General features: G+C 40.8%; 1 protein-coding gene across 1 annotated transcript in view; it reads right to left on the bottom strand.

The window, feature by feature from the left end:
• LOC124262938 (heat shock 70 kDa protein 4-like) overlaps positions 1-24985 on the bottom strand; it is a 35172-nt gene extending 10187 nt beyond the window's left edge. Inside the window, exons 1-11 of the mRNA XM_046697550.1 lie at positions 24701-24985; positions 23238-23442; positions 11562-11684; positions 11231-11330; positions 10133-10266; positions 9701-9945; positions 8507-8583; positions 7974-8125; positions 7312-7415; positions 6820-6953; positions 159-493 (exon numbers count right to left, since the gene is read on the bottom strand). Of these exons, the coding sequence (XP_046553506.1) occupies positions 159-493; positions 6820-6953; positions 7312-7415; positions 7974-8125; positions 8507-8583; positions 9701-9945; positions 10133-10266; positions 11231-11330; positions 11562-11684; positions 23238-23442; positions 24701-24807 (1716 nt within the window). The 5' untranslated portion in view covers positions 24808-24985. The remainder of the gene's footprint in view (positions 1-158; positions 494-6819; positions 6954-7311; positions 7416-7973; positions 8126-8506; positions 8584-9700; positions 9946-10132; positions 10267-11230; positions 11331-11561; positions 11685-23237; positions 23443-24700) is intronic.
• Between the last annotated feature and the right edge of the window lie 365 nt (positions 24986-25350).

Raw genomic sequence — 25350 nt, 5'->3', positions numbered from 1 at the left:
GACTATTGCTAGATGTGCTATAACAAAGTAAGGTCTGAACCTTTTGAATTTTGGTACAAATTCATTAAAAAAAAAACCTCCCCCAAATATTGAGACGAAATCGATGACAACAGTAATGTTCAAAAGGGTTCAAATGTTCCAGGTACAACATCACCTACCGCTGGTTTCTCATCAGAGTTTGACATAGGCTGAGTCTCGTCCCCTGCCTGTTCTGTGCTGTTCTCCGCCGCAGCGGTGTCATCTGTCTGCATGGGAGTCTCCTCAGTGCTGGCCTCCTTGCTATTTTCCTCATTAGCTTCTCCGTTCTTTTCCTCTTTCTTCTCCTCATCCACATCCATCATCTCATTCTGGGAGCTCTCCTCTTCCCCAAGCTTCTCCACCATGCTGGCCTGCGCTATTTTGAATATACCGTTACTGTCTATTCTCACTTTCACCTTGACCTTGGAGCTGTCCCCACTACTCTGGGGTACAACCTTGTCTATCAGGAAAGATCCTAGAAATAAGGAAGAAATCATTAACAAGGGTCAAATTGTTGCACACTTCTAAAAGCATTTGAAATCTTTGTGACCAAAGTGTCTCATAATAATTTAAGAAAAATGATCACAAATGGTCAATTTTTGAATCATATAAAACATTATTTCTACACTGAAATGCTCCTGACATAAAACCAAAGCCTACACTACTTAATCCTGCACAAATTGCTGACACACATATTTTAGTAAAATCTAAATATTTTTTATATTTGTATACTTATCCTGCACTACTTACTTCCTGCACTTATTGCTTACGACTTGAAACGTGGCTGTGCCAGACAATTGATGTTGAAAGCGTAGACTGTGATCACTTCCTGGTCTCGGGTACACATCCATCTGCGCACGTATCACCGTAAGGTGACGTCAGCCACCTCTGATTATTGCCGTAAATACCACAGATGAAAACAAAGAGGGGAGGTAGCTGAAAGCGCAGGGTGGGCCCTTATCATAAGTAGTGCAGGATAAGTATACAAATATAAAAAATATTTAGATTTCACCAATTTTTTAACTAATCCTGCACCACTTACTTCCTGCACATTTATCAGACAGGCAGGATGGAGGGCGTGTCATCTGTGGGGATCGCCTCGCAAGGTAAACAAAGACAGCTCGGTCAATGTTATCAAGTGCCCCTCGGTGGTTGAAAACTGTCGTCACACCTAGATCGGACAGCGAGTGACGATCAGGCAGTGGTAATACGCAAATAGGACACATAGTTTTAAATGGAATATACCAGACGATGGTGAAAGCGTTATTAGCTTTAGGGAAATGTAGTAAAAAGCAGTGACTCGGGTTAACCCAAGAGTTATTCCTTAACTGACACACCCAGTTGTTCTCCTGGAACAACTCTTTTCCCATACGTCATCAGCGTGCTTCATTGGAAGAAAAGCATGGTGGAAGGTATCTTCTTTGCACCTTGCAGAATAGTCAACAGACAGTGACTATCTTTCAGTGGTCATTCGCATATAAGACATGTAGGCTTAAATGAAAAAGACCACGCGATTTTTAAAGCAAGATTAGCTTTAGGGAAATGCAGTAAAAAACAGTGACTTGAGTTTTCGAAGTCTTGCTCCTTAACTGACACACCCAGTTGTTTCCCTCGGAACAACTCTTTTCCCACACGGCGACATCATGCCTCGTGGGAAGCAACATCATGAACGAAGACACCTTCGATCGTGGAATCTGGAAGACTGGTCGACAGAGAGGATTACCTCTCAGTGGTCATTCACATATAAGCCATGTACGCTTAAATGGAAAAGGCCACACGATTTTTAAAGCGTTATTAGCTTTAGGGAATGCAGTAAGAAGCATGGACCTGAGTCTATCCAGGTGTTACTCCTTAACTGACATACCCAGTTGTTTTGTTCAAAACAACTCATTCCCCACACGACATCCCCACATGATATCGTCATGCTTCATTGCGAACAACAATGTAGGATGTGATATCCTTCGGGGATTGTTGAGGTGCTGGTCTGGCACCAATGGTCCGAAGCATTGGACTCATATGGTGTGGATACTGATTGGCGAAGACTGTGCCCGACTTCTAGACTGACTGAGTTTGGTTTCACGCCGCTTTTAGCAATATTCCAGCAACATCACGGCGGGGACAACAGAAATGGGTTTCACACATTGTACCTATGTGGGGATTCGAACCCGGGTTTTCGGAGTGACGAGACAACGCTTTAACCACTAGGCTACCCCACCACCCCCAACTTCTAGAAACACTCTTGCATTATCAATGCCACTGTACAGTTACAGTAAAGCGCCATAGTAGAGGCGAGTGTGCGAAGTACTAGATGGCGGAGATGTAGGGGAAACCAGACCAGCTGCATTATACCCACGAATAAAGGAAGTCCGTATCCACAAAACACTCGGGGGTTTGCTTACATGCCTCTGACGGCTTGAGGTCGCTTAATGTACAAACTGAGTACACCAGCTGAACACAGGCACGTCTTCACGCCGACAACAGACGATAAGGGCGAAATAGAGTACCGTCGATCATTTCGCCCTAGCTGGCAACGAGTGTGTAGTGATGAAATCCCCATAAAATACCCAGAGGTATAAAACCATGACTACGTCGTTCAAACTGGATCCAATTAACACGAAGCGCACCAACGCATGACCCTTGTCGCTATTGCTGTGCAAGTCTGCAAGGGAAGTGTTCGTGAGTGACTTGTAAAACAATGCGTAGGCAGTCCAGGACCATGTTGAGAGTCCTGGTGGGTGGTCAAAACTGCAGCTTGGGTTCACAAGTGCTAAAGAAACGAAGCACTGACGGTAACTGCTGTCAATGGGGACTGCTAAAACGAATTGCCACTAACATAAGTGGCAGCCATGTCCCTCCTGAAACGCCTTCCGTCTAAAAATACAGCAGGGAAACTGCTAAAAAAACAGGTGTGTGTGTATTCAGCGGATCCTGCTTCGTGGCAACACAACTGCTCAAACGACTGCCCCTTGTTATACATGTGCCTGATGGGAGTCTAATGTTCATCAGCAATGCAGTATCAATGCTCTGGCTCAAAAGTAATTGGCGCAAAATGCCGCCTGCAGATGCAGTGTGTTAATTGAACCGTTCTGGCGTGGGATTAGGATACACTATAGGATGTTTCCCCATCTGGCTAGTTGAAGAGGGGCACTGGACACTAGACTGCTTCAAATCAGAAACCAACCTCTGGTTGGTCATCTGGGACCGACTAAATATAGTCGAAGTCAAGTTGTTAATTCTTGATTGGGACGAAAACATTTGGAAGCAAGACCGGAGGACACGTATTTTGCATGTAGCTCCCCCAGGAAAGGCTTAAGCATCCACTGCCCAGGCTGACCATCCGGAGACAGACACACATAAACCGGTATCTCTTTGTGTAGCATTCAGTCTGTGAAAGCGACTGTCAGATCCCGATATAGCGTCAGCTAAGATGTACCTGCACCCAGGCATATGCTGAGTTCTCAGACAGACATGGATGTTGGCTATTGCTGGAAAAGAGACGGAACTTCTGGAAATAGTAACCCGGTCAAACTCTTGTTAAACCCCACACAACAGTCGCGCCCAAGATAGCTAGGAGACAATGTTTTCGCCCAGCAATATTCCGGATAGCGAGGAACACTGCCTTAGAGCTCCAAACTGCTGATTGTTCTCATGACCTAAACCCCCGCCCGGATATTACTCAGACTGCTGATTATGACCCGAAACCCTGAGATTATCAGATATAGGGGGCCTCAATTCTGCATGGAAGCGCCGAACTAAACATAGGTAGTTCGGAACTCGCTCAGTCAAGAGGACTGCAGCTATGACATCTATGGGCGAGTCCACTACAAGAAAAAAATACTGAGGTAAGGGAGGCAGGAGACCGACAACGTTGATGAATGTCCGCCTGTCATTCCCGGGTGGACATCGGTCCGAACAGCACACATGGGATGAGGGTCGATACCTGCCAGATTCCCGAATGAGGATCTTGTCTGCTTAAAAGAGGCTTCAAATGTACGTCAGTGTGTGTGATGGTACAAGGTCCGAAACGTCCCGGTTGACAAGTCAACCCAGCTAATTAGCCCAGCTAGTATAAAGACGTATGGTGAAAACCGGCTGCTGTCCGTATACAAATTACGCCATATGGTGGAGAGCACACGTGAAATCACCAATTTATCAAATCAATGTTGCTGCATTATGATATGAGTTAATAACCATGGAGCTGTTGAAGTAAAAGCGCAGGTACTCCCGGTCGAAAGTAAACCTCAGAACCAGGCACATCGTTAAGGCACAGCTATGAGGAGCCGGAACAAATGTTTCCAGATGTCTTGACGTATGGACCCCCAAGAAATAACCAATTACGTCAGAAATGCAGTAGTCACGGGTGTTTGGATAAGACGAGGACCTCTGGAAGCGGGAGTGTCCAGTCGTGTGGATCTAGAGCTTCATTTGCCCCTGCTTCCGACACCCTTGAAGGGGAAGCAGCTACGTTCATATCCTCCCTTGTCGATATGACCGGAGCCTGATTCCAAGCCCGCCTAACAGTATGGCGCCGAGGCAAGAGTACTGGATTCATGTGATGAGGGATGTTGGACTTGTTGGAAGGCTGTCAACGCTATCTCCCTCTGAGGAAAGTCGCACACTGTTCAGATAGACGTCCTTGAACTCTTTATTAAATATGGTAGTCAAGGACTAGGGTTGGCCAGATAGATTCCACTGAAACTTTGAATCCCAACCGGAAAAAGGGGGGAGAAAACCTTGACCTCAAATAACACATGCATTGGCGAGATCTGCCCGTAAGTGTTCGCCAAGGACAGTGAGGACCATCCACTACCAAGCCATCATAGAAGAGAGGTGACGATCCTGTACGGATTCATCTCAGGTCAGGTCTGGAGAGTCAGTGTTAATAACCCAAGCTAAGTTTGAGAACTGTCACGCGCTTAATTTCTTGACTAGGGATTGTGTAAACGCCACGCCCGGCCTTAGCGCCATAATAGTTGAAGTCTCCGAGGGCAAGATGAGTTCGTCTCCCGACGTAGGGGCCATCGGAGACAGTGGCGCAACCAACAGCTGCCAAACCCTTGAAATTGAAATTGGGTTATACGTCGTGCTCGAGAATATTTCACTCATATGACGAGTGAACCCTTGAAGATGTTGGAGTTGGTGCGAAGTATGGCAAAACAGGTAGTGGAACACAGTATTCAGAGTCCAACACTGTTCCATCGCTGCCAGTGTAAGTATGGGTTTATAGGCGGTAGATCCAGTAGAAGGGTCTGCCCAAACAGCTGGTAGAGCGCATGCAGGTGCTAGATCCAGTAGAAGGGCCAAACAGCTGGTAGCACCGTACAGGCACTGCATCTGGTAGAAAATCTGGACAAGACACTGGAGTGAGTGAGTATGATGGTATAGGCGGTGGATCTCGAAAAGGCGCCATACAGCTGGTAGCAGGCGCTATATCTGGTAGAAAAACCGGACAGGCGCTGGAGTGAGTAGGCGCCGTTTATAGGCACCGTACAGGCGCTATATCTGGTAGAACCGCCGGACAGGTGCTGGAGTGAGCAAGTGAGTATGGTGTTATAAGCGCCATACAAGCGCTGGATCTGGTGGAAACGCCATACAGGCTCTGGAGTGAGTAAGTATGGTTTACAGGCACCATACAGGCGCTGGATCAGGTAGACCATACATTTGCTGTAGTCAGGAACGAAGCTGGAACAGGTAGGTATGGCGACGGAGAAGCTGACACCAATGGCTGAACGCTGAGGTCGTAGTCGATGTGATAGATGCGCCGTACAGGCTGCAGTCCCTGCTAACTAGGTCAAGTGTGGAATGGATGTCGAAACATCCAGTGACTGCCGAGCGTGCGGCGCATAGATCTTAGGTGTCAGGAGTATGACGCCTGCCATGGAAACTCGATCTGAAAACAGCAACCTGGAGAATGGAGACGGAGTGCCAGACGCCCTAGAGTTAGTGGACATCAGTGGTGTGGCAAGTATCTGGGTGCTTGCCATAGGTGACGTCGGTGTTGGACCTGGCGCTTCATAGACTGAAAAAAGGTGTTAAGATGATATATTAAGAAAGCGCAACAAGCACATTCATTCATGTGAAAAACGGGGAAAAACACAGAAAAGTGCAATTCAAACAGTATGAATGAAGGCACTTATGAGATACCCTGCCTTACAAACTATACAGCGTGTGCCGTATAGAAACTGTAACATAGCAGAAACCCCCAGCAAACACACGATGAAAAACATTACAATAGTAATGAGGAACACACGTCTAACAAACGCTCTCACAAATACTGACAAAAACTTGAGACCAGAATTATGGCTTATATACGATAATAGTATAACAAATAAGCATGAGCCAAGAACAAGCCACTACGAATACATCGAACCACGTGTTCTGAATGGCGAAGTGACCGATAATAGTGATGAAAACTATCGTGTTTAACACAAACACCATCACTACAACAGTACTACAAAAAAGAAACAGAAGGGTAATAGCTACACCCTCTGAAAAACAAAGGAAAACATCCACAAGTCAGTTTATTATCAACAAACACAATTCATAGGATACAAATCAGTCGAGCTGGCAAACCACACGTCTTGCGAGACGTGCGAAAAGCAATAATCTGAGGTGGCTGACGTGATGCGTGCGCAGATGGATGTTTACCCGAGACCAGGAAGTGATCACAGTCTACGCTTTCAACATCAATCGTCTGGCACAGCCACGTTTCGAGTCGTAAGCAATAAGTGCAGGAAGGAAGTAGTGCAGGATTAACTAAAAATTTACTTATTACAGAGATCACTAAAGCTGTTCAATTACCTATCTCTGGTCTTGGGTATGGAATATTGTTGGGGTATGTGTATTTAGCGAACAGTGTAAATGGTTCCTTCCTGTAGAACGTCAGCATCTTGGAGAATGGTGCAGCATGGTTCTGTGGGAACACCTCAAGGGAACTGCAACAACACATGCTGATTTAATGCATAATTACACAACGGAAATGTTTCGCTGCAATATTTATCACAGAACATAAGTTCTGGTTTTTGTAATTTTTACTGCAAAAATTCACAGCTACCAAAATTTCAAGGCAGAAGCTTTTAATTAAATTCTAGTAATTATGATTGAACAGAATACACATTCACATCGACTTAAACTCAACTAAATTTGTTTTCTGAGTCAGGGAACAAATGTAACTGTTGATGAAGTCAAATGTTTTCAGTGCAACTGCATGTCACTGTTTTCTGTAGTGAACAAAATAGAATATAGAGGTTGGCAAAAAAATAACAGGCTTGCGAAGCAAGTTGAGACACTGACCTGTCTTCGTCTATCGTCCCTTGCCAGCTGAGTGTGACGGGGTAGGGCTGCGAGTTTGTCACGTGGAAGTCCCGCACTCGGAACGTTGGTGACAGAATTGCACACTGAAAACACATTTTGTCACATACATGTACTACACAACTTAAAATGAGGAAGGTGCTTGTATTACTTGAGAAAAATATGAATGAAAGCCCTATCACATCTCTTTAATGAAGGCCCCCAACTGTTTCTACGACTCTTGTGTCTTCAGCCATGCATGTCCATATGAAGCACCACATGACTGTCGTGTCAGAGTTCACATCTACTTGTATCCCATCATCATAACCCAATAGGTACTATATAAAACCCAGTGATACATCAAATTTAGGATCCCATCAACTAATGATGGAAATGGTTACTCAACAGAAGTAACACAACAATGATGTTTTCCCACATGCCTACAGTCAATCTGTCATGGCCAAAACTGAAAGGACTGCCGTGCACCTGTTCTTATATATCCCTCCCACTTCTTTATCTGTATTAGGTTTTTGATACTTATGTTCTGGAGAGATGGTTTATTAGTTATTCATGTTTTGTTCAAAGTACAAATTATTCTGGGCTGATTTTCTAAGTTAAGAATCAAAGACTATTCATCTGGAATTGAATTAGAGAAACTGCATTACCTGTAGAGCACAGCCTCTGCATGTGGCCTCGTCAGAATTGAGAGTGGTACTAGGCTCTTTGCCAAATATGGTTGTAACCAATTTCTTGAATGACGGAATACGACTAGAACCACCGACAATTTCCACCGAGTATATGTCACTAGTTTTCCACACTGAAACAAAACAAAATTTCAAATTCCACAAGAAATGAAGATGAAAACTCCATTACACACATTCTGTCTTGCACTCATGAACAACGGCTGGATACATTACTTATTGTCTTCATGCAAGCTGGAAAGCATTTCTTTGACAAGTATTGAACAACAAACTTTGTATAAGAACCAAAGCAAGTGTTAATTAGAAAAGACTAATCTATAAACAATTAGTTCAAGCTGTGATTTGAAACCATGATTTAAGGTTCCTTGTGTCAAGAAGGGATGTAACTCTTCACAGTGACTTCAGACAACTGTCTCAGAATGTAATATGACTGGGAATATCTAAATGTACAATCATATATCACTATCATCATGAAAGGATGAACAGTAACAACTCACTTGACTTTTCCAGAATATCCTTCAGGAGGCTTTCTATTCTTTTTAGCAAATCTTCACAGAGCTCTTCAAATCGAGTTCTGAAACATGAAACAGGATTTTACGACCATTACAAGTATGTTTACATGAATAGCTGACCTATCCCTCTTACATACTCTTATTGCGGAGTGCCAGGCAGGGATATAAGTCCCATCTGTTTAATTGAGAAAAAGGCCAGTGAACCACCGACCTGATCTCTTAGCAGTCACTCTATCCAATAGAGACATAGGAGAACCTATTTCAAGCCATAAACTTCAATTAGAAACCCAGCTCACACATTTTGAGGGATTTGATTTGAATTACTGAAACCACGGATGTCTGTTGTAAATCAAGGTGAACACAAAAGGATGCAATGTGCTTATCTATAATTGATATGTATGACATTTGATCAAGTTAGTTAGCGCACACTCAGCAATATTCCAGCTATATGGCTGCGGTCTGTAAAGAATTGAATCTGGACCAGACAATCCAGTGAGCATGATAAGCATCAGTATACTAGGTTGGGATACGATGACAAGTGCCAACCAAGTCAGCGAGCCCAACCAACTGATCCCGTCCGTCTGAAGACCAATTCTAACCGGGATCTTCAAACGGTCTATTTGATCAACATCCACTGTGGTCAGAGGTTCTGCACTTTGGTGAATCATAACACCTCTTTACACATTATTTAACCTGGCCCATCTGTCACAGAACCAGGCATGTGATTTGACCTAACTGAAAAAGACTGAAATTTAGCTGGGGGTCTGTCTTGCCAACAATATGAATGATTTCCCTTTCTATCCAGTCCCATCGAAACTTATTTTTGACATGTTTATCAATTTCTTTCCTTCGAGCAGCGTCCTTTCTTTCGAATACCGACATCGTCTACACTTTCAAATGGCACTCAAAGCGACCTTATTTATAACAGCTGTCCTGATTGGTCACAAGGAAAAATTCCACCAATCAATGACAGCGTAATGTAACTTCCGTCTCAATTACAAAAGACGGATTGGAAATTAAATGAATGCAGATTTTAACACGCTCGTTAGGGTCGGAAAAACTGCAGAAAAACAGAAAATATTTTTTTATTTATTCATGGAGATTAAAAAGACTGAATTCCAACTTTAGAACATGTAAGCACTTATATCAATATAAAAGTCTTTGTTCTTTAACACTAACCTGTCCATTTTGGATTTGAAATCTCTGTCATCATGGAGACACTCAATATTGATTGGAATGTTCTGTGTGTTTGCACTCATCAATTTCTTGAGTTTCTCGCACTCTTGAAGCATGCGCAGATAAGGCTTTGGCTTGGTCTCCAGGTCAATTTTGTACTTTGTCTTGAATTCTTCTCGGAACACCTCATGAAGCTTTTCGTCAAAGTTGCGTCCACCTAGCTGGGGGTCCGAGGAAGTTGCAGCCACCTGAAACATTGTAAGTGTGAGCGAGGGGGTTTAACATCACATTAAACAATGTCCAGCCTCTCCCACCTACCCACCCAGAGTCGCTTCCTATGACCAGCTTGGCAATGGCCAGTTCTAACATGGAATGCCCAACAGCAGTGAGTAAATGTTTGACAGCCCTTCTCCCATGTGGGCAGACAACTCTTACCTTCAGCTTGCCTTTATTGAATGAGCACGCTGCTGTCTGCAAGGAGGAGTAGCCAAAGTCGATGATGATGACGTTTCTGGGTTTTTCTGTCTCAGCTGGAAGGTCCTGCTTGTAGATGCCATAGGCAAGAGCCGCTGTAAGCACCAATGTCATGTTAAAAGTCAACTTTTTCCATCAGAGAATTGTTCTGTGAAAATGCTATACTAGTATGTGTGACTATCGATAGTTCAATAATTGACTTCCGTTGATAAATGTGCAGCGCAGTACCAGATTCGTTCACTTTGATTTAAAGTTATCCGCCCCTGTTACTTCTTTAACAAACATGGCGGCAAACAGCATGTGACTCGAAGTTTGAAATTGTGAAAAACAGCGCTGGATCTGGGTTTCAAGTTTCTTGTCAGTTATCAAAAGAGACTGAAACTACTTCAACTTGTTTTTATTTCATATAAACATACGTTCATTTGGGAAATGACTTCAAATGAGATAATTCAGGGAGAAAAAAACTATTGCAGTAATATTGCAACAGTTGGTGGCAATAGTATGTTGCAATTGTTTATCGCTATTGCAATAGTTGTTTCCCCCTCCTCAATAGTCACCCCTATTAAACATTGTGACTTACTCTTATAGAGAAGTGGACAAGAAACTTATTTAAAAACTTAGATAAAAAATGCATGTGATTGAATTCCAGGTTAGTGATTGGCTACTCCATTGTGATTTCCTGATAATTCATCAAATGTTTCTCAAATTCTTTGATATTTTGTAGCATGCATTATCATCATCACTTCAGCAATCCACAGCGAAACTATGGCTCCAAGTCCATGGGAGAAATGGTTTGTTTTTTTCATGTTTGAGAAGTCAACAGTAAGCATAACAATGTTTCTCTTGGCAATCGTGTTAAGATATGAACAAGATCATGACAACACACAATATATGCATAATCTGATGCTGAGGTGTCACAGGGTCCGTGAAAACAGATCACCTAACTCATTCCTGTCAAACACCACTAATCATTTGTAGTATGATATTTAATTGTTTTTTGCTTGAACACGACAGACATACTGTTTATCTAGATCATGGTGAAAGCCAAGCGAGACCTACCTGCTGTGGTATCATTCATGAGACGGAGACAGTTGAGACCAGCCATCTGACAGGAGTCAAGAAGAGCATGTCTCTCAGCATCTGTGTAGAACGTCGGCACCTGCAACACAGGCCAGGAATCAACACTTCACCACTCGGATCAGCACATAACAAACATTAGTCAGTCATCTATTATTAGTATGGAAAGATTCAAATAATTGTACAATATTTCTGTCATTAACAACAGAACTGTTATCAAATATTTTCTCTGTTGATTTAAGTGTCATAAAGGGATTTTCTATCATTAGCATGTTGTTACAAATTGTTTGAAGGTGACAAGTTGTGGACTTACAGACAGGACGACATCAACAACTTTGGTCTTGAGTGCCGACTCTGCGATGTGTTTCAGCTTGCTCAGCATCATGCCAGTCAGCTGTTCTGGTGTGAAGCTCTGCTTCTCTCCCATGTACATCGCCTGCAAGAAGATCATGTGTGTTAGATGTGGAATCAAGGAGTGGGACGATAGGATGTGAGTGAATTGAGATTTAGTGAATTATGGCATGAGTGAGGGTGTCATGGAATAAGTGAGTCTTTACATGAAGGTTTTAACCTAAGTAGCCTTATATGGCTCGGGGCCATTTGGAAAGACCACTTCATTCTCTAATTTAGCTGTGAACAGTGATCAGAGCCTTAATTACATCTTGAGGGACACGAGCATCCCACCATGACGTCACCACGGACAGGTCACATGAGATCACCCCAACACACAGGAGAACCCTGGGAGCCAGAGATTACCCATGATCCCTCACCTTGCGGTGTTTCCATGGCTCAGTCACGTGATCTCAGAGAATGGATTAAGCGTTTCATCATGTCACTGTCTACCTCAAGTTTTTACATAAAAGAAACATCAAAGTCACAAAATGAAACAGACCTATATTAAATGGAATGATTATATGGTTTTCTCAGTCCAGTCATTGTCATCACTATGACAACCTGTTAGTATCCATATTGAAGGGATTCCCAGTGAGAGAGAGATGGACTTAACAATGCTTTGAACACGACTTTAGTTTTGTCACTGCATGTGAGGTTAGTGTGGCAGGAAAGTCCAAATGAAGCACAACCATAGGGCAATGGCATGCTCAAGGGATGCAACTCTGCACAGGGAATTATGGTATCTTATGCAACTGTGCTACTCCCACTCAAAAGAGGTGATTAAATGGAAGGTTGATCACTCTGGGTAACTTGGTTGTCTGCATTTCCATGAACCCAAATGGCATGTGTAAGCCACATGGGAAGTCATATTTGTTTCGGGGTTCAGTGCGCCGTGGAAGTGTGGGAAACCACGTGCGAGATTGGAAGATTAAAAGAAAACATTTAACCACCAGAATTGTCTTGTCTGTCAGCATGGATTATTTCTAATAATCACAAGTTCTTCAAAACTGATTATATACAGGTGACCATGAAGCCTTGACTATGAAGACACCTACAACAAACATTATATAATAGGGAAATATTTTGCCTTAGTGAGTGGGTGAGTTTGGTATTGTGCCCATGTGGGGAAATTCCAAATCGAACCAGGGTCTTTGGCGTGATGAACAAACGCCTTAACCAAAAGGCTACCCCATCACCACAATATTGTTTTAGATTTTCTTGAGGACCAAAATTACAAGTAACTGTCATGACTGATCAGATATCAGGATTTATCTTGTTTATGTAACAACTCAGGGGTGGAAATAACCCATTGCCCGATGTCCGAGTCCAGTGTTTTTTTCTGTCGGGCAAGCAAATATGTATATCACACTGTACCGGTGTCAAGTTGACTTTCCAATGTTAATTATGTTGTTTATTTAAAAAATCAAGAAGAAAACGGTCGGTATAGTGGAAAAATGATCAGGGCAAGTGACTTTACATGCCACTGTACCAGAGTACACTATCAATTTTAAAGTTATTTCCACCCCTGCAACTGTTATTGCCTCTGAGCCAGGCAGTCAATGAGCTTCCGTAACAACCAGTAAGGGTAAAGGTATTAGCATGACTTCTGAAGTGCAATTATCACAATACTGATTCATGTACTGTTGTACATACCAAACTAAATTGCATGTGGTCTTTTCATTTGTAATTTGTTATTGTCCTACTATGAATGCACTAAAAGACTCAAGTACAAAATTGGCCCATACATTGGACTCATCCCTGCAAAGTTTGGTCAATTCAAAGTTGATTGATGTTATGTTGGAAATTGCTATGGTCACAAAGCATACTAGAGATACACAATATGTATACAGGATGCCTGTCAAAAATATGTTTCGCTCTTCAAATCACAGGAATTAGTAGATGATGTTTAATTTCATGATTTTAATCTGACTTGTCATGAATGCAAACTTTGCTAACTGAATGAAAACAAACCCAAAGTATCCCCGATATATCAATATTTTCGTAATGACTTGTGATAGGTATTAATTAGTACATCCTGAGTATATACTGTTGTCAAGGAGCAGCAGTCTTGTTTGTTTGCCCCTATTCATTCTAGTTCTACTCTAAGCTTCTGTTTTGAGAGTATTTTATGCTGCACTTACAACTACTGCTATAATATTTCAGCCAGACAAACCTGTAGTTAACAGTGATAAATCTACAAATTCAACTGCCTGAGTCCCGGGACTCACTGAGCTGAATAACTATGAGTCCCTCAGAACTTTTATGAGACCCTAACAAAAATTAATGCCACAAATATTATTCAAACTGGTTTATTGTTACTATAGTTTGCACAGGTGAGTCTGACTGGTCTGGGATATTTCACAGAACAGAGCTGGTAGTACCTAAATTGTAACAAATGGAGACTCTTCCATTTTAACTTGTAGTTCATACCCTATCACATCAGACACAGATGTTAACAGATCACTGGCAGTGGTTGGAGAATCAAAGTTGATTTTACCTTCCTTGAGAATTTCAATGTCTTCGTTTTCAAATTCATATAAAAAGTCAACAAAACGTTTAAACTTTGTCAGTGGGATGTTTTCACAAGCTAACCAATGAACAGATTTCATCAAGGCGACAGCTGCTTTGTCTTATTTTTCATACATACATGCAGTTGCAACCTGGAAATCACAAAGTTTTGGAGCCTGAACGGACAGTTTATTATCCTTATGATGAGATGTCTGGTCAAAGTTGTATTTTAAAAATTTCTGCATTTAGCATCTTGTGTCATACCATTTTCAGTACATAGTTTACAAAATATTAAATCACCTTCCCTGTCATAAGTCAGCCATAACCAATGAGTATTCAGCTAACCTGACTGAAATGTCCTAACTTTGTGTTTTCTGACAGTATCTATCCGGGCGGCATGTCGACTGCTATATTATAAAAATAACAACAGGGCTCTACATGACCTTTGACAAGCAAATGTTTTCTTTTACTAGAAAAATAAAAAAAGTTACTAGCCAGACCCATGTAATTTCAGTGTAATATTTTGTGAATAAAGTTCTACAATTCCAACCAAAGTTTTGTTTTATTTCTTCACTCTGTTCAGTGATTCAAAAACAAATTACATCAAAAGAAATATGCCAACTGGAGGCCACTTTAACAAGTATGAACACAAATAGTAACTGTCTTACTTTAACTATTAACATTGAACGAATTATATCATAAACGTTATCATAATTATAAATGAAATGATTCATTTATAGGATTACTTTTCCAGGACTAGAGATTCAGAAACTTAAACAGCAGAATGACATTCTAATAGAATTTCTATTTCAGTAGAACTTTAACCCTGTCAAATGTCACTTTCACTTTCAAATTACATGCAGATAGATTTAACAGTTGTTCAGCTACTGACTAAAGCTTCCTGCTTTTCTCTAACTGGTACTGAGAGCTCAGATTTTGTCTTCACACTGTGGATTCAGAGTCACAATGTTCATTGACCAATCAGTTTGTCTTGAAAAACCTCATTTGCATATCGCTTACCTCCCTTAGCGTGTTTGTGTCTATTTATAGAGTGTAAAAACTAAGTTAGTAGTTTTGCACATGCTTGAGCAATGAATCTTGGGATCTCATTTGCATACCGCTTACCTCCCTTGGTGTGACCTAGATGTCTATTTTTTGAAACGCGGAAATGAACTTAATATCATGACGAATGAAAGCTGCGATCGTTTTAAAAATAATGTGTACTTATTAGCTCACGTCAATTATTTGAGAATGGAAGTTAATCTATGAAGATTTAGCCATGTATACTTTGATATTGCCTCTCCACAAAAATAAACATTAGTGTTTAATCAAAAGCTTGTAAAAAACATGTAAAAAAAATATGAGTCCGGTCAGAATTTATTGCGTCAGAGACGCGGGACGCGGGACGCGGGGGTAGATTTATCCCTGAGTTAATACTATGACTGGGTTTTTACATATTAAATTTCATTTCTAATTGAGTTAACTGTGAGCAGTGATCAGAGCCTTAATTACATCTTGAGGGACACAAGCATCCCACCATGACGTCACCACGGACAGGTCACATGGGGTCACCCCAACACACAGGAGAACCCTGGGAGCCAGAGATTACCCATGATCCCTCACCTTGCGGTGTTTCCATGGGTCAGTCACGTGATCTCAGAGAATGGATTAAGCGTTTCATCATGTCACTGTTCTAAATAACAATTTGCATGCAAGCACGACAGTATTCCATGTTACAGATGTAGACGAGAACACAGAACTTGACTGAAACTCAATAAAACAATTGTAATGACCAGACAGTAATAGCCCTATGGTTTCTTTGTAGAACAGATCTGGCAAACAAACTAGGGATTGCCATAGGATCCTGAATATGGGAGTCATCTCTCTGTCCTCAAGGTATTCGTATGAATATAATATGGGGGCCAAGTCACAGAACTTTCCTGTCTCTGGTCCTGATCATCACAATCAGTTCACTTGTTACTGCATCAAATCACAGACTACGTCCAATATGCAAGAATTCTGCATCAAGGCAATCCTTGAATTACTGAAAGCATAAGCACCAATCTGTTGGCTTTGGCCACTGATGAAGATTCTGACCAGTCTACATAATTACACTACACCATTGTAAGAAATACTAAAAGACAACTTTGAGCTTGTAGCATCTAAAGAGTTTGGGACAGATTGTAAGAACCAATCGACACAATCATCTGTGTAGAATGACACTCCATCACCTTGGCCACCCAATTCCCACTAAGTCAGCTGTTACAACAAGCTAGGATTATAATGATAACCCAGGATCTCCATTGGAGGAACAAAGCTACCTTGGCTTATTGCCCAACACTTAACATTATCTCCTCCGAGTTGACACTTGAAGTGATAGCTTGCGACGAGACAAGACGATCTGGTTCGCCATACCACACTGATTACAGCTGGTAAGTAACAGGCCATAGTCTGACGGTAATCGGGACTGATGTACAGTAGAGCTGCAGATAACTTTTTGGGGCTATTGAGTTATGTACTCACTTGTGTTCATCTCAATTGAGTACCCAATGTTTCCTTTGAGTAACCAAATAAATTGTACCCACTGCTCTCAAACTCAATTGTGTATTTTGCCATTTTACATTAACTGTAAAAATATAATAAAGTTTAAATGTTGATTTGTGTGCTTGTTAGTTTTAATTGATCTGTAATATGAGAAACGATAATACACCGATACGCACGCTAAAATGTGTGTATGCATGTAAGACTGACTGACTGAGTTTAGTTTTACGTTGCTTTTGGCAATATTCCAGCAATATCACGGCGGGGGACACCAGAAAATGGGCTTAACACATTGTGCCCATGTGGGGAATCGAACCCGGGTCTTCGGCGTGACGAGCCAAGTATGCATGTAAGAACAAATTTATTCAGTATTTACAAAACTTCCTGCACACTTGTACACAATAGGCTTAATAGGAATTGAGTTTTCACATAAATATTTGCATAATTTATGCAGATACACAGCTCATCTGTACCTCTGTGTACAGTCAGGAGATTCTAGGTCAAGTAGGTGCACAGCATGATTGGAATGCTGTGTCTCAAACACATAATTAGAATGGATGGAAATAACATCCACAGCCAGTGTATTGCTGAAGACAATAGCGGTCAGATTAGCTATGTATGTAATAATTCTCAAATATTTCTGAGTGAAGACAGTCAGTATTCATTCCAGACTTGTTGACCAAGGGTGGCAATGATTTATAAAAGTCGCTCATGACCATGTTTTTACTGTTTTACATGATATGGCTGTTCCCATTCACTGACATAATTATACTTTGGAATATATTAGATAGTGAGCGAGTATGGTTTTATGCCGTGCAATATCACGGTGCGGGACACCATAAATGGGCTTCACACATTGTGCCCATGTGGGGAATCTAACCCGGGTCTTCGGCGTGATGAGCGAATGCCTTAACCACTAGGCTACCCCATCGCCCCAGAATATATTAAATAGCTCTATGTGGTATCGGATGCAATCCTCTGCAAAACAGCCACCGCAGCTGAGGCGGCCGACTTTATGTGCTGGCGATGAGGTGCCTGGCTCTGACAGTGTGCGAAATAGTTTCCAAAGTTTGCTAGCCAGTTGGGCTAGCTATGCCTGAAAGTTACTAGCCCACAAAATAATTCACAAGCCCGAAATATAAATCGAGAAACTAAGCATAAGATTAAAAAAAAATAGATAAGATATTGTCGGCATGACACAGGTTTCATCATTAAGCTGTCATATGATGAACATTTTTATCAGGCCATAATCTTGCATGATTTAAAAGTGTGTTATAACTTAACAAGTTGGAGAAAGTGATATATTTACAAAATGACCCCATGAAAATTCACTAGCCAATTGGGCCAGTGACAGTGATTTACAGGCCCGACTGGATTTTTACTAGCCACAGGCTAGCAGGCCAGTGGCTATTTCGCACACAGGACTCTGAGGGTGTGGATTAGAATCCTGGATGGGACGCCAATCCAACAAGAGTACTAGAATCTGTACTATACTAAGAAAGTGTAATGCCAAATATAACATGTTACATTAACATAATTGTCAACACAATGAATTGTGCCTGTGAAATTGACACCCATCAACAAAAGTATTGCACTATCATATGGCAATGAAAGTCTGTAAATACAGTTACACCCCTGTAATAAGAGCCACCTCTTCAATCTATCAACAGCTAATGTTTCATGTAACACCAGTCCGCCATGGTTCATTTCATCTCAATGTCGTAATCCTGGTATCGATTGCCCACCACAGGAACACCTCACAAGCCCTGCATAGCCAAGGGTCAGCAAGGAATTATTCTTGGAACTTACATTTTGTTTATTCTATGCCTTCCTTAAAGCAACTGGGTCTACGCTCACAAACACATATATTAAAACATCAGTTAACTAGTTAATATAAATAGCGTACCAAGTTTTGACTTATAGGATTTAACAGAAGGTTATTTGATCATCATTCCCATAGCAAAAAACACCTCAAGAGATGTCAGAACCATCATATGCATGCTATGTTTGTAGAGTAAACTGTAGTAATATGACAGAACTGGGGGGTCTTTCACTTCTATTGAGTAGTAAATATCCTTAAACTTTTGCACATACCAACATACCAAGAAATAATTTGGTTTAACTTACAATAGATAGGCCCCTATGAAAGGTTCAACAGTATAGAGCAAGGTACAAGGTAGAGGTCACTATAGTACTGTCGGAAATAGAAAAAAAACTGTTTTTAGGCTGTTACTCTGTATCCCTAAAATTGACACAATTGCAATAGCATATGTCTAAATAACCCACTTCGGCCTAACTGGGTGTTCAGTGGGATGCGTAGTACGATATCCAGAAAAGCATGTTTACTCGTAAAATTGGGCAAGACTCTCCTGGCATAAAAATGCATGTGCTGCCTACAGGCACAAGGGGTCATCTCAAAGATATTTTGTGCTTTTTCATGTGTGTTGACTATGTCTCATCTACTGATTAACATCTTACGTGTCTTTCTTTCATAAAGTTTATGTTAAGATATGTAAGAGAGAGTATGATACCCGAAAACCATAGAAACGCATTGTAGTACATAGGTGGCATGACCACCCGAAGATCGACAGGACTGGATATTATTTGTAAATTGTTATGACGTGCCGTGTACCTCCCCAGTATAATTGCCCTAAAGGATTATCTTATCTTAGCTGATATCTCTATCCCCAAGCCCGACCCCAGGTTTTGCTTTTGAGGCGACCCTTCCTATCTGTTTCTTTTTATAGTGACAGTGAGACTGCATGGTAGCTACATCCTTAATAGTTTCGGCATAAAAGTTATTATTTTTTACTTCAGCTATCGTTCATAATCTACGTCTAACTTCAAATTGGGCATTTAACAAGTGTCCTTTGTAAAACAATATCGTCGCACACTTATTTGCATAAAGCCATGGTCTGTTCCGCATTGCTAATTTCTGCACTAATTTCCCTTCAGTAAAGTCCTTTTTCTCCGTTTCCTATCTCTCTACCACTGAGACTGTAGTTAGGCCGAACTTAGTTTAACAGATATTTCACACTTTCACATATCAACTACATAAATTGGAGAGATAAATGAGAAAATACAGTTTTTTTCTATTTCCCGACAGTACTATAGTGGAGTCTATAGTCCCTTATATGGCCTCAAATATGAACAGCTGACTGATCTTGTTTGGAACACCGTGAATAGCTTCAAAATTGCTGATATGCAAAAAGCAAAAACTTCTCTCACTACAGAAAGTTTACTAACAGTAACATGAATTACCAAACAACTGAGTGGAGATGAACATAAAGTTGAAACCTGGCCACTGAAAACCTGATACAAATTACCCAAGTGGTCACCAGAACCTCATGTTGAAGATATTGGGATACCTGAACTTTGTGTTCAGAATAATGATGTTTTTACACTTTGCCGATTTTACTTGCTACTTAAGTTAGCTGTGAGCAGTGATCAGAGCCTTAATTACATCTTGAGGGACACGAGCATCCCACCATGACGTCGCCACGGACAGGCCACATGAGATCACCCCAACACACAGGAGAACCCTGGGAGCCAGAGATTACCCATGATCCCTCACCTTGCGGTGTTTCCATGGGTCAGTCATGTGATCTCAGAGAATGGATTAAGCGTTTCATCATGTCACTGTCTACCCTTAGTTCTTCTGTGATAGAAAATCACTGCCCGGGTTGATATAATGACAAATTCATCAGTAATAAAGAAAAGTTCATTGCCCAAGTTGCCCCATGACCAGGATCTACTGACAAGATATTTGCCCTGTTAATGAATTTATAGTTTTGTTAAATTCAAAGCTGTGAATTGAAGGTGTCCCAGGTAAGAAAGTGGAGGTGATATCAAGACGATGGACTGTAATACTGATGCATACATCAGGGCTCCAGATAATTTTTCAACATCAGGAGTACATACTGCTTATTTTTTCAATATAGGAGTAATGGAAAACCTTAAGAGTACATTTTGAGTACTGAATGGAATTTAATGGCGGATCAGTAATCTTGTGTTTCGTCTGTAAATGATTCTATGACCGTGCAGCATTGCTGTGGTGTGCATCTGCTACGTTTTCTAAATTATTTCCTACCTTATTGTGCATATTTTATATCCTACCGTATTATTGCACATACACCGATACGGCCCTCATCTGGAGCCCTGATACATGAGATGACTCAAGCAGCTCACACTTTTATCATAGCATCCTTCTAAAAGTTTTCCTGCAGAATCAAGTCCAAGTAATTACTTAGCAAGCTGAGCTGCTTTTACTATATTCAAAACAGGGATAGAAAGACTTTTTTTTTTCTAAGTGTCACCAGAAAAATATTTTAGGTGTGCCTTTCAGAAATCAAGTGAGTGAGTGAGTATAGTTTTACGCCGCTTTTAGCAATATTCCAGCAATATCACGGTAGGGGACACCAGCAATGGGCTTCACACATTGTACCCATGTGGGGAATCAACCCGGATTCCAGCAACGCTTTAACCACTAGGCTACCCCATCGCTCCTCAGAAATCAAGTATGCCCACATGTTTTTAGAATAGATGACAATGATGATTATCATTTTAAATTTATTGTTAAATAAAGAAATGGGTTTATGAGCAATTAAATATGTATGGTATTATTCAGTTTTGGAAAAAAATAATTGTTTTGGGGATTAAATGACTAAATGTGAGTTATGTCTCTAGAAAATTAGGCGTGTCAAAAGGGCACAGAGATCATTTTTTATCTGTGCCATTTCATGGCACACTAAAATATGGAGTATTTCGAACCCTGCTACAATAGGTCAAGGCAAAACTGTACTTTACTACACTACACATGGTGCTAGAGGGATCTGTATTTCCTAATTCCACATAAAATCAAGTAATTAAGATAAGTTTTGAGCAGGTTTGCAGATTTTAGAAGATTATTTTAGAAGACAAGTTGTGTGGTTGTCATGACATATCTGACCTCAGCATTTTCTGACCTGCTTGGTTCAGCAGTTTTTGTCCCCAACCATCTTTACAGATTTACAGAAATGTCTTGTGAATATGGCTCAAGCCATTTCCCATGTTGGACAATTTGCAGCTGTTCCAACTCCCTCTCCCTTTAAAAACCCCCAAAACATACACCACTCCTTAATTTCACATCCATAGCAAGAGACTTTAGAAAGTGCTGGTGTAAACTTCCCAGGACAAACCTATCTGTAATGATGGTCGTCCTGGAGCCTGTGTGACTTGTAGAACAGGCACTACTGCCTCACAAACAGGTTATATTTGCTTAAACATTTTCACTATCTTAACAAACATACACAAGGAAATGTTTTCAACAACAGAATGAAACATCCACTATTCAGGGGTGGAAATAATTGCTAGTGTACTCCGGTACAGTGGCACATGTAAAATCACTTGCCCTGATAATGTTTCCACTATATCGTCCCTTTTCTTGTTGATTTTTTAAAAAACCCAACATAATTAACAATGGAAAGTCAACTGGACACCGGTACAGTGTGATATACAAATTTGCTTGCCCGACAGAAAAAAACACTGGACTAGGACGTCGGGCAATGGGTTATTTCCACCCTTGACTATTAATCAAACACACAGTTGATGAAATCATCACATATATAATCCTTGGATCTCAATTACATGTACATCCACCTATGTGATATGCCATTTAGTCTTTCCAAGTCACCAGTGGAATGGAGTGCTGATCTAGTTTGGGCACACCATGATTAGGTTCAAACTTGCTACTATGGTAAAAAGCAAATAAAACCTCTCCCGAGACAATAAAATGAACAGCTGAGTGGAGATGAACAATGTTGAAACCTGTCCACTGAAAACCTAATACACATTTCCCAAGTAGAGTTCAGTGCCTCATGCTGAAAGTATGGGGATACCAGAACTTTGTGTGTTTTGAATAATGATGTTTTTGCACAATTCAGTTTTTATTTGCTACTTAAGTTAACTGTGAGCAGTGATCAGAGCCTTAATTACATCTTGAGGGACACGAGCATCCCACCATGACGTCACCACGGACAGGCCACATGAGGTCACCCCAACACACAGGAGAACCCTGGGAGCCAGAGATTACCCATGATCCCTCACCTTGCGGTGTTTCCATGGCTTAGTCATGTGATCTCAGAGAATGGATTAAGCGTTTCATCATGTCACTGTCTTCACTTAGTTCTTCTGTGGAAGAAAATCACTGCCCAGGTTGATATAATGACCAATTCATTAATAACAGTGGGCATGGTTTTATGCCCCTTTTAGCAATATTCCAGCAATATCACAGCAGACGACACCAGAAATGGGCTTCACCAATGTGGGGAATGAAACTTAGTCTTTAGTGTGATGAGCTAACGCTTTAACCACTAGGCTACCCCACTGCCCATTAATGAGAGCGATCATTGCCCGTGTTGTTCCTAGTTGAGCAGTATCTGCTGATCACTTACAATTCAGTATACTATACCATATCTTCAGCGGATCCTCATATTTCCTGCAAGGACCCTTGAAACTAGTAGTTGGTGTCCTATGGACCCTTAGTTTTGTAGGTCAAGGTATAACACACCTGAATGACTGCATTCCCTGCCTTGTCAGCGGCCACTTCATTTGGTCGGAAGAAAGCATTCACTTCACTCTGCACCGCTGGATCTTCAAACTGCCGTCCTACAATGCGTGTGAAACCTGCTACTGTGTTCCTGAAGTTGGTCACACTCTGCTGCTTGGCGCCATAACCAATAGTTCGGTTCTTTTCATTGAAAGACACATAGGTCCTACAAAAGAAAGTCACAGTGAAATCATAGCTATAAAATACTCCACATAAATTATAACAAACTTTCTTCTTGCCTAAATTTGCAACAGTCAATGAAGTAGGACAACCAGACTTGATGAAGTCATAGCTTGTATCAAAAGTTTTTCAAACATACAGGTTACATAACAGCAAATTGATAATCTGGGAACATTGCGGTACAAGAGTGTAAATATTCTTCCTCGAATGTCGAAACTGCCTCTATTACAGATCAGCTTGAGGGACTTGTAGTTCTAGATCAGTAATTGTCCAACAGTAACCGAAACAAAGGAATGAGTTCGCTGGGAAAGAAACCTTTCAAAATTTATCACAAGACCAGTCAGTGGACAGTAGTTAGTGGTCCTATCTGTCCTTCACTGGTCCAAAATAACATTCGGAGATTCAAGTAACTATCAAAGCAAAATTCACTGGCCACCAGGACCACTGCAAACTTATTATTTAGTGGTTCTGATGAATTTTACTAGCCAAGGACCACAGGACCAGTGAAAATTTCACACTGTTTTGCAGCTATGGTGACTACATGACCATCAACCATGTTGACCTATACAATACTAACAATGAGTAATAAATGAAGATAGAGCCAAGCTGTTACAGTTAAGTAATCTGTCTCAAGGTAATAAGACAAAATTCAAGCATCATTTTTGTCCAGTTCAACAGTAATACCATTGCGGGTGGACATCTGAAATTGGCCTTGCCCACTGTACCCATATGGGAATCAAACCTGGGTCTGGGCATGATGAGCACATGCTTGAACCACAAGACTCATCACTGCTCCAACTTAATGATTAATTACATATATTTTAAGAGCAATCACAACTGAAAGCTTTTTGTTAATTTATGTACGAACTTTGACAATGACACAATATGTGGCTCAATAAACATTTTGTACAGTCCCCTCAAAGACTTTCAATTTTCGTTCGTTTTGACATAAAGTCAGGGATATATTGCTTGAGGTAAGTTGAAAAATAATATAACAAAAACATAAATATATCTACATGAATGATGGAAAGATCTAGAATTTACTTCCTTCATCAAATCGTTCTTGTATTTTCTCCTTTTAAAATGAAAAAATAAATAAGATGGGTGCTAATCATTTTTCACCAAGCATGGCATTAAGATCTGCAATATTTTCAGAGAGAACTAAACAGACTTTGGAGGCCGAAAATTACAAACAGTTAAAATATTTAATAAAGTCGTTCCTAATGTAACGTTCGGCTACTTACGGTGTCATTCTTGCACTGTACTCATTATCAATTGTTTCAATCCCTCCTGCTCGAGCGACAGCGATGTAAGAAGAATATGAACCAAGATCAATCCCTACAACCGCCATGGCAGACACCTTTTTTTGGTGAAAATTCTCTTGATCGACGGTACTGTGTATGCTTTCGTATGTTATGACCACGAGGTGTTATACTCTTCTGTCGTTCTCCCGAAGTTTCAGTTATTTACTAGCACCCGGCGAAACTTCTCGAACAACACGTGAATCACCGCCTCGGCGCATAAGAGAAAGATATGACATGCTATATTCCTAAGGATAAGTTACATTGCATATGGCGGAAAGGATACTCTGCTAGATATGTGTCAGTCTCTTCATGTTTTCTGGATACAAAGTATAGGAGATACTAAAATTAATATTGATAAAATATATGATAAATCCTCGCCCGTTGCTATGCTAAACCCATGTTTGTTTCGATGTTTTATTGAATAAAATGTCTGATGTTTGAAATCATAGAACAAAGATGAAATGGTAAATTTCCAACTCAGACTACATACAGATAACAAAGTCAGCATTTGTTTTCCAAGCACGAAATTTGTTATCTGTGTGTGTATGTTTAAGTTAAATATGCTACATGTATTTCAAATTGTTACGTTT

The sequence above is a fragment of the Haliotis rubra genome, unplaced genomic scaffold, assembly GCF_003918875.1.
Source record: "Haliotis rubra isolate DU_JTF1 unplaced genomic scaffold, ASM391887v1 Scf86, whole genome shotgun sequence".
In the NCBI taxonomy this organism is placed as follows: domain Eukaryota; kingdom Metazoa; phylum Mollusca; class Gastropoda; order Lepetellida; family Haliotidae; genus Haliotis; species Haliotis rubra.
This window is presented reverse-complemented; position numbering and strand designations above follow the sequence as displayed.